This window comes from Quercus suber, unplaced genomic scaffold (genome assembly GCF_002906115.3).
Source record: "Quercus suber isolate HL8 unplaced genomic scaffold, Cork oak 2.0 scaffold_516, whole genome shotgun sequence".
Lineage (NCBI taxonomy): Eukaryota > Viridiplantae > Streptophyta > Magnoliopsida > Fagales > Fagaceae > Quercus > Quercus suber.
This window is the reverse complement of record NW_027069965.1, coordinates 167,634-176,728: the sequence shown is the minus strand read 5'-3', so window position 1 is coordinate 176,728 and position 9,095 is coordinate 167,634. Positions and strand designations below refer to the sequence as shown.

General features: G+C 36.1%; 1 protein-coding gene across 2 annotated transcripts; it reads right to left on the bottom strand.

Annotated features, from left to right (window-relative positions):
- Nucleotides 1-1,120: 1,120 nt before the first annotated feature.
- Nucleotides 1,121-7,345, bottom strand: LOC112037104 (transcription initiation factor TFIID subunit 4b). Of its 2 annotated transcripts, none has more exons than XM_065763603.1 (12): nt 6,704-7,345; nt 6,521-6,616; nt 4,751-5,692; nt 3,516-3,643; nt 3,297-3,384; nt 3,044-3,179; nt 2,863-2,918; nt 2,722-2,778; nt 2,501-2,641; nt 2,251-2,316; nt 1,915-2,170; nt 1,121-1,668 (listed from the first exon to the last, which is right to left on the bottom strand). In XM_065763603.1, the coding sequence occupies exons 1-12, from the start codon at nt 7,328-7,330 to the stop codon at nt 1,493-1,495; spliced, it is 2,769 nt and encodes a 922-aa protein (XP_065619675.1). In that variant the 5' UTR covers nt 7,331-7,345; the 3' UTR covers nt 1,121-1,492. The 2 variants fall into 2 exon arrangements, with proteins under 2 accessions (XP_065619675.1, XP_065619676.1); XM_065763604.1 differs by having other exon boundaries at nt 3,516-3,640.
- Nucleotides 7,346-9,095: the final 1,750 nt, after the last annotated feature.

The following is a 9,095-nucleotide window of genomic DNA, read 5'->3' as shown; positions in this document are numbered from 1 at the left end:
AGAATTGCCTCTTGAAATTCTTGAGTGGTGCAAACTACTATACATAATTAGGCCAACAATAAATAAATAGTAACACCTTTGTTAGCGAGGTAAATTTTTATTTTTCACAACTAAAACCTTTTTTAGTAAGTTTAGTGACGTAACTTGTTTCACAACTTTGTTCATATTATGACTGGAAAAAAGTAAAAGTGATTGTCAACTATACATAGTTTGTCATATCAAAATATTGTGATATCCAAATAACCTAACAACCCGATGAATTTGCTTGACCCAAACTCACTCACAGGATTTAGATGGTTTTGACGGCAAGAAGTGGGTCTAATTATTCAAAACCTGGTTAATAGAGATGTCTATTACATTACGTCATTACCTATAATATGTGGAAATATCGACGTAATTACACCTCTAACCCTATTATTGATCCAATGTGGAGACAAAAGGTATATTTTTTATACCGATTGGAATTAATGCAAGTACACCAAGAACCCTTTAGTTATTGTATCTGATTTGAAGCCTTGGCTGCGTGATACCACATTACATGTATATATGCTTATCGTGCAATTTATCATGATAATATTACCATAAAACATCCTCCTCTAATAGATTGAAAGTAATAATGTTTTTGGAAGTTGGGAGGAAGATATTGATAGAGGGAATAATAGGGAAGTATAAGAGAGTAGAAGGGAGGGGAGGGGAATAATTCTATGTTCCCCTTATTGGAATGTTTTACCTATTGGAATGTTTTAAAAATTAAGGGGAGGGGAACAAGTATATTTCCCCATTATTTGGATATTTTAAAAATTAAGAATAGAATAAGGGAAAAAAATGATTATATAAATTCACAATTATTACAATCTTTAGCTAATTTAAAAAGAAAAAGAGAAAAGAGAAAAAAGAAAAAAGAAAAAGAGAAGAAAGAAATTGACAGTTTCATTTTTTTTTAATAAAGGTTGGTGAAGATCAACAATTTTTTTTTTTGGTTGCTAAAGGTGAAGATCACCCATCATCAATGCGGTTAATAGATAATCAGGTGGTTCGAATCAGCTCAAAATTCAAGGTGGTCACAATTTGTTGGTTGATGGTCACATTCTATCTTAAATACAAGTCATATGCTTGGAAGTTGGAACAATAATAGAATTGATTGCTGCTTTGTAGGGTTAGTCATTCTGTTTACAACGAAATAAATATGGTATGCTAGTTTTGGTACTGTAAAATGACCATAAAGGAGACATTACAATACTTCAAGTCTTCAGGTCGAGCTGAGTTTGTATTCTAAAGAGAAACACAATTATACAACACAAGCCAGTAGAACTAATGCACTTCCTGGCAAACTTCTTAACTAAATTACAAAGAATTAACAAGGGGATAAACAGACGTGAGGAATTTATATATATATATTTCAGAGTACATCTTCTGGTTCAGCTAGAATAGCTGAGGATCATTCTAAGCCAGTGATGCACTTGGAAGCTAAAATGCTCGCACCATGATTCCCTTATTCAGCGGTGGCATCAGAGCGAACTCTCTCATACAAGCGATATATCAGAGAAGACCTAGACATCTGGGGTTCCCTTTCCAGGACTGCAATCACATCTTTAATGGAGATGCTACGAGCAACCCTAGTTTGAGCCAGAGTAATTTGATTCCTTCCAGGTTTTCTAACAGTCCCAGCTGAAAGAAAAAGAATTTTGGGGAGGGGGGTGGGGATGCAAATTCAATGAAACACACTACAGAGAGAAGGTATATAGGACATTTATTCAACAAATAATCAACTAAACTAACAATAAAATAAAATAAGTAAAATCTTGCTTGCCAGATCTGTTGGACGAGGCTGGTGGTAATAAAATCTAATATTAACTTTAGCATATTGCCAGCTACGTAACTTTCAAAATTGAAACCAAATTAAAGCACGCTTACCAGAAGCAGCAACAGGAGCTGCATTGCCCCTTTTCTCTGTTTCTTGGTTGTCCTTTCTTCCAGATGTTGATAAAGGCTTGCGACTCACATCTTTACTTGGTTGAGAACCTGATGTATCCACCCCTCCTTCACGTTTCTGCCGGGCTTGCTCAGCCATTAGTTGCCATTTTGAAAGCATGTCATCTCCTCCAACAGCAGCACGGGCTGCAACGTTTGCCGCTGTTGTCCTCATTTTGTCATCTTCCTCTTTGTTTGCCTGTACCGAAGCAGATAGCAAAGTCAAGAATTTTGATATTTGGTTGACTGGTGAAGATATAAATGAATTATCCTGTATACCTTAAGTGATTTACCACGACCATCATCTTTCTCCTTGTCACCATCAACTCCATTATTACCCTCAGGCTGCATTTGGAGAGATATATCATACAATATCAAATATATAGAACTTTAATCAGACCCAAAGTAAACATTTTGTGTGTGTGTGTATTTTACAACATTCAAAAGAAGTATATTGCAATATGCTCATTTAAAGAAGGGACACTTTAAGAATTCAGTTTGTCGTCTCATAAAGTGTAGGGGCACTCACATCATTAAGTCTCCGCAGCTTCTCTGCTTCAGCCTGTTTTTTTTCCCATTCCTCCCTAGCTTTCCTATTCATTGTCATGATTTGTTGTTGAACATCTGAGGTGACAACAGTTCGGTGTCTTGGTTTCTCAATATCAACCCGCTACAATGATCCGCTAAAATTCAGAACCATTTAATCACCGATAATTCAAGTGAGAATAAAAAAAGAGGAAAAAACCTGACCTGTTTTGACAGTCTGATTAGATTACTTATTAGTCCACGCATTCTTTCCTCCACGCACTGAAGGTTTAGTTGCATTGCATAAGAAAACATGTAACTTGTAAGCTTTGATAAAGAAAAAGGACCAAATAGCTAGCATCTCACCAGTGACAAGCATCGCTCCACATCGGTGCTTATACACTTCAAACCACTTTTGGCCACTGCCAGACAGACAAACACAAACATGCACCATATATCAAGCTCTATTATTTTTGTTGACATGCACAAAGTGAATGGAAGTACAATTAGAACACTTTTATAAAGAGGTATCAACTAATGTATTAACTGATCTCAGCCAGCTTTTTTTGGAGAGGAGCTTTCTGCAAAATCAGCCTTTCTTCTTCTTCTTGCACAACTCTTCGAGATGCTTCTGAAGCTCGACTGTCCTCCTTGGGCCCAGAAAATAGCTGTTCTTCCTCTTCCTATTTAAGAGCAGAATGACAGAGAGTTTTGAGCTTGTCTACTTTACGTGTGAATTGTTTAACTTAATTAGCTTATACTTTGCAATAGGCAGAACTAAAAATGGGAGAATAACATACCCTAAGATTAACTCCACTGACAGCAGTGACATCATTTAGTTGTTCAATGCTTTGATCTGAAAAGGCCCCAGATACTTTTTGCTTTTTACTGTAGGATATCAGATAAATTTTACGTAAAGAAAGAGTTTGACACAATGTTAATGTGGAAAATGAACAAAATCACATTGAAACCATTGATAATCATCCTCAAGTTGTAGTACAACAGAAAAAGCTATACACCTTGGCAGAGGTGGTGATGAACCATGTGCTTCGAGTGGTTTCTTCTGGCCAATAGAAGGCTTTTTGGGAGGTGTCCTGGCATTAATACCAGCAGAAGAGGTTGTAGATGGGATTTGATTGCCTAACTGCTATATTGCAGAGGCAAGAAGCAAGTTAGCCATCAGCAACTATGAACAAATGATTACATGACACATACATTTACTTTGCATAATTATATTTTTGCAGCACAAAGTAAACCAGAGAGAAAGCAAGTCCATTTTAAAATTATTCATCCACACAAGGTTTTTACAGTAGAAGTTAAAAGGAAAAATGTAGCATTTAATTAGAGGTATATAAAGCATAAACTTTAACATAATATTGCATGACCAGCAATAGCTATAAAATGTAAACATTCCTATCAATACATGTACGCATAAATACGTACATACAAAAGGAAGAAAATAATGTACCTCCAGTCTTAACACTACAATTATGAAGAAGCATATGATAGAGAAGTGACAAGATGTAACATGTCAGAATAATTTGAGTTTTCATGAGTCTTGAGTCCAACTTCAATGACATTTTCTTGGCAAAATAATCTGACACAACTCAAAGAGTTTCAAGTATATCATATCACGTTCAATCAATACTGCCTTAGGGTGTTATGGAAAAATATTAGACAACAAATGAATTTGATGGCCAGTAAACAGATTTTAAGTGTCCTTTATGAGCACTGTCATTTTTTATAGGTCATTACACAGGAATCCAATGGTCTTGATCCCACGACATCACCCCTTCATTGTTCTTACATGGAGAGGAGATACCATTTGAGCTAGAGCTCATTGGCCTTCTACAAGCTCCATATTTGAAAATGCAAAGTGATCATTGATTTGCTTTGCAACTTTTAACTCTATCTTTGCTCCAAAATCTCCTCCACACACATAGCAGCTGGTCCCTACTTTCTTAAATATCACTTAAAAAACATAATTTTTCCCAATATGATTAATTAAAAGCACAAAATCCCCCACCCCCACCCCCCCAAAAAAATAAACCCAGAGATTTTCACTTATAGTATACTTGATCAGGGAGATTTTCTTAATTAATATCAGGGAGATATTAATTAAGATTACTTCTTGAATTGAAGTCCACTCTTCATTTAAAATTGAAATACAATAGTAAAAACATGGGAAATCTATTGATCAAAACCTCAAAAATTATATGCAATAGAGAAATATTGATGATGAAGATGAGATTACCGGGACAGTAGATTCCAATTGTGCTGTTATGGAACGAGAAACTGAATTTGAAGGCATCATGCTCGTAGAAGTTGAAAGACCCATCCTAGTAGACTGCTTCTCTGAAGATTCTTCCTTTATAGTTCCAGGAGTTGTATTTCCCTGTTCTACCTGTGCAGCAGAACCAGAAGACAATCCATGTGGATGGGGAAAATTGAGTTTGTGCTGCTGCTGAGTAGGCTGATCAATCACTTCCTGTTTGACACCAACCACTAATGATGAAGGGGTAGAAATTTGTTCTTTATTTGTTGCTGATTGCCAAGGAACTGGATTCTGTTGTGATGTTGAGTTGTTTGCCAAGTGAGAAAGAGATCCACCCTGAACTCTCTTTGGATCATTGACAGAATTCGGTCTCTCAAACTTAGGCATACTCATGGCTTGTGTTGTCCCACCTAATTGAGTTGAGCTGATGTTCTGATGTTGTGAAATTTGCCTCATTTGTGCATCATGAGGTTGTGGTTTGACAGAAGATGTGGAAGTATTGACATTTGACCCAGAATATGGGTGATAATTACCACCACTACCTCCATAAATGGGTGGGAAGTGCAAATGTTGTTGCTGCTTGTTATGTCCTTGTGCAGGAATTGAGGATCGCTCCCTTTCTTGATTGACAGTGTTCACATTGGAAGAAGTCACTTGGCTTACGGGCACTCCATGAGAATCTGACGGGCGATTCACCTCTCGAGATTTCTGAGCATTGTTTTCTATGGCTGGATAGCTTGAATCAACAACTGAAGAGGGAATATGCGAAGAGTCTGCAGAAGAGATCGTGCCCTTCTGATGAAGTTGTGCAAACGAATGGGGATCGCTGAATTGTGTGGAACTGGCATTAACAGATGGCATTCGCTGAGGGTGTTGCCGTGCCGAAACTTGAGATTGTAACTGCAATTGGTTGGCACTTGGCTGCAGGCATAAAACAGGTTGGTTTTATCTTGATTACAAACCACTACATAACTGACTAACACTTCGATAGGGAGTTCATAAATAAATGGAATAAAATAGAATGAGTATATTATAAAGGAATTAAATGAATTAGAATGTATTTAAGTAATGGAAATAAAAGAAAAAGAATGGAATGGAATTAAGTAATCTTGTGGGAGTAACATTAGAAGGAAAGGAATGAAATTATTTTATAACAACTTTACTATACCCTTATTTTTAAATAAATGACTAAATGTATAGGGTATTTTGGGAGTTTTAGTAAAATATTATTAAACTTAATTACATTCCTTCCCAATTTTAGGAAGAATGAAATTTTGAGGTTTTGAGGGAATAGGAAGGAATAAGTGTTCCATTCTACCTATTTTCTTCCCTCCACTTAAACTACCAGCCAAAGGAATGTCTTTTCATTCCCTTCACTAAAACTCCCAAACAAGGAAGTGGAATGAATATTCTAAAATAATTCTTTTCATTCCATTCCTTTCCCTCCTCCCAAACGAAGTGTAAAAGACCAAGATCACCAAGGTGAAAGGGATGGAATGAGTAAATCATAAAGGAATGTAATGGAGTGTATTTAAGTAATGGAAACGAAATGAGTGGAATAGAATTAAGTAATCTTATTTGGATATTTTAAAACAAAAGGCTAAGTATATAAGGGTATTTTGGGAGTTTTAATGAAAATTTCATTAAACTTAATTCCATTCACTCCGATTCCTCCCAATGTTGGGGAAATAAAAATTTGAGGTTTTAAGAGAATAGATATGAATGAGCGTAAAAGTATTCTTTACTTGCCTGTGATTGTATTTTCTGAATTGCCATTTTGAGCATTTGGTCTCCCACAATACCTCTCATGAGCCTAACAAACCCTTCTTTGGGGATCTCATTTTTCTAGAAAAGCATTGATAGTTAAGAAATTAGTTTCATCAGGAAAATTAATGATACACTCAGTTCATTCACACAAACAGACACACGCACCTTCAGTTTAGCAAATATTGTTTGAAGTTGCATGGCTCTGTCTTTATCAAGCTGGGCTTGCAAGACAGGCAACAACAAGCCAAATGGTACTTGCCCTGCTCTATTATTATGATTTATTGGGTTGCTTGCCCGCTCTGTGATTGTTGCCTGTTGATTACTTATCTTCTGTAATTTTGAATATTGAGATTCACCTTCAATGCTAGAGCTTCTATCTGGCTCATGTACTAGGATAGGAGTTTTTTCAGAAATCTGCATGCCAGTTGTTTGAGGATTCTGGACGGGAATTTTTTGAGGATTCTGGATGTGAATTTGTTGAGGATTCTGGATGGAAATTTGTTGTGCCGGACCCTGTTGACAATCATCTTGGGTTCTTTTCTGTGACATTTGGAGGCAATTGAGTTCCTTCGAGGCATCACTCTGTTGCTGCTGATTTTCAATAACAGATCCATGTTGCTTTAGCTCCATTCCAGATATAGTCTGTTCTTGCTTCTGTGCATTTCTTTGGTCTTGTTGATTTTGACATTCAGTACCTTGATCTTGGCTAGCAGTTTGCCACAGTGGTAATGACTGACTGGGAGCATGATTGTTTCCTTGAGATAAAACTGTCACATTTTGCAATGCACACATAAAATAATTAAAAATTTGTTACGCAGGACACATCCAATGGTTAAATATAAGAGAACACCCAAGACATTTAATTGAAATGCTTGGAATCAATATCTTCCACGACAAAATTTTCCTGCAGGAACATGCTTTCTATTAACAAGACTGTAGAAATAAGATAATAAAATTTAAATTTCAAAAGCACTATCATAGAAAAAAAAATCATGATTGCATGAAATACAGGGTTGAGATGTCTGGATGTAAACCCATGTAGGCAGAGCTTTGAAATCTTCACAAGTTTTGAAATCCTCCAAAACATGAAATCTTCACAAGTTTTGAAACCATACATTGTGATATTAAAGAGGACCAAAAAGAAACAAAGGATAGAGGTAATTAGAATACAGGAATGAAAATACACCTATGAATTATTGCAAAAATTTTATTCAACATTATTAATTTACAATGAATATCAGTCAGGGGCTAGCTAACCCAGAACAATCTATCACCTAGTTATTTCAAAAACTATAAAAATCTTCTTTGTTCAATTAAGTACATAATAATATTTCATTAAGCAAGTGATCCCTATCTTCCAAATGATCATTTTTATACAGTTCCAAAAGTTCACTGTAACTGTAATTATTTCCAAAACTTGGGGAAAAAATGCAATAACAGTGATTTAACACCATATCTGACTCCCTAGTCTATATATACTATAAAGTGTAAGTCTACTACCACAATAATTTCCACAACTTTTGCCACAACTTGCCCACATGGCGAGTTGTAAGTGGTGTAAATAAAATGGAGGGTCCATGATTCCACCACTCACAAGTCGCCACATGGTAAAGTTGTGCAAAGTTATGAAACTAGTTGTGGTACTAGACTTACTCTACTATAAAACCGAAGCCTCTAACTTATTTTTGACTTTCTGAGAGCTTGCCACGTAGGATTTGAAGCTCTCACAATTTTTCACATAAACAATATTTTAATAATTAAAAAACCTCCCTTTGTCCACTAAAAAAAACCCGATAAAATTCAGAACAGTCGAACTCTGAAAAAAAAAAAAAAATAACCCCGACTTTTCACCTCTCTCTCTCTCTCTCTCTCTCTCTCAAAACCAAATTGTAAACACCACCCCCAAATCTTCAACTCTCACCATATGGTTTTCCAAACCCTATGTAATTTAACCTCTCAATCACTTTCACTATCACAAGCTGTGAAGCCATGCAAGCATCTAGATTTACAAATTCTACCCGGTTCCCTTGCGGGTCTGCAACAATAGATGTGCGAGCTCGGAGCTTGAAGTGAACCCCAGATGCAATCTATTCCGTATTAGCATATCCATCATATTGACATCAGCAGCTGGTCCTATGATGTCATAACTTCCAAGTCCAATCAAATATTTGGAATCTGAGACTACCACTCTACCATTCCATAGCAGGAGTACCAAAGCAATCCATAACCAAATAGCTGCACATGGCCTCCGAACACTCAGATTAAACATAAACCCCATTGCACTCAACCACGTAAATAAATCAAAGCTCAATGTAACTTCTCTTTCTTTAAACCAAATAGCACCGTTCGAAATCTCAACCAAAGTAGCAGTAACTTGCACCAAGTTGTCCACCTAAGTGTTCAATTTCTAATTGGTTTCTTTTTTATGCTTCGTTCAAACCCTTACCTTCCTCACCAGGTGCGTTTTTATTTCTGAATTACAATAATTTTATTAATTTTTTTTTTTATCATCAACGTTTGTTATACCGCTTTTTGTCTCTCTATAATTTTCACCCTC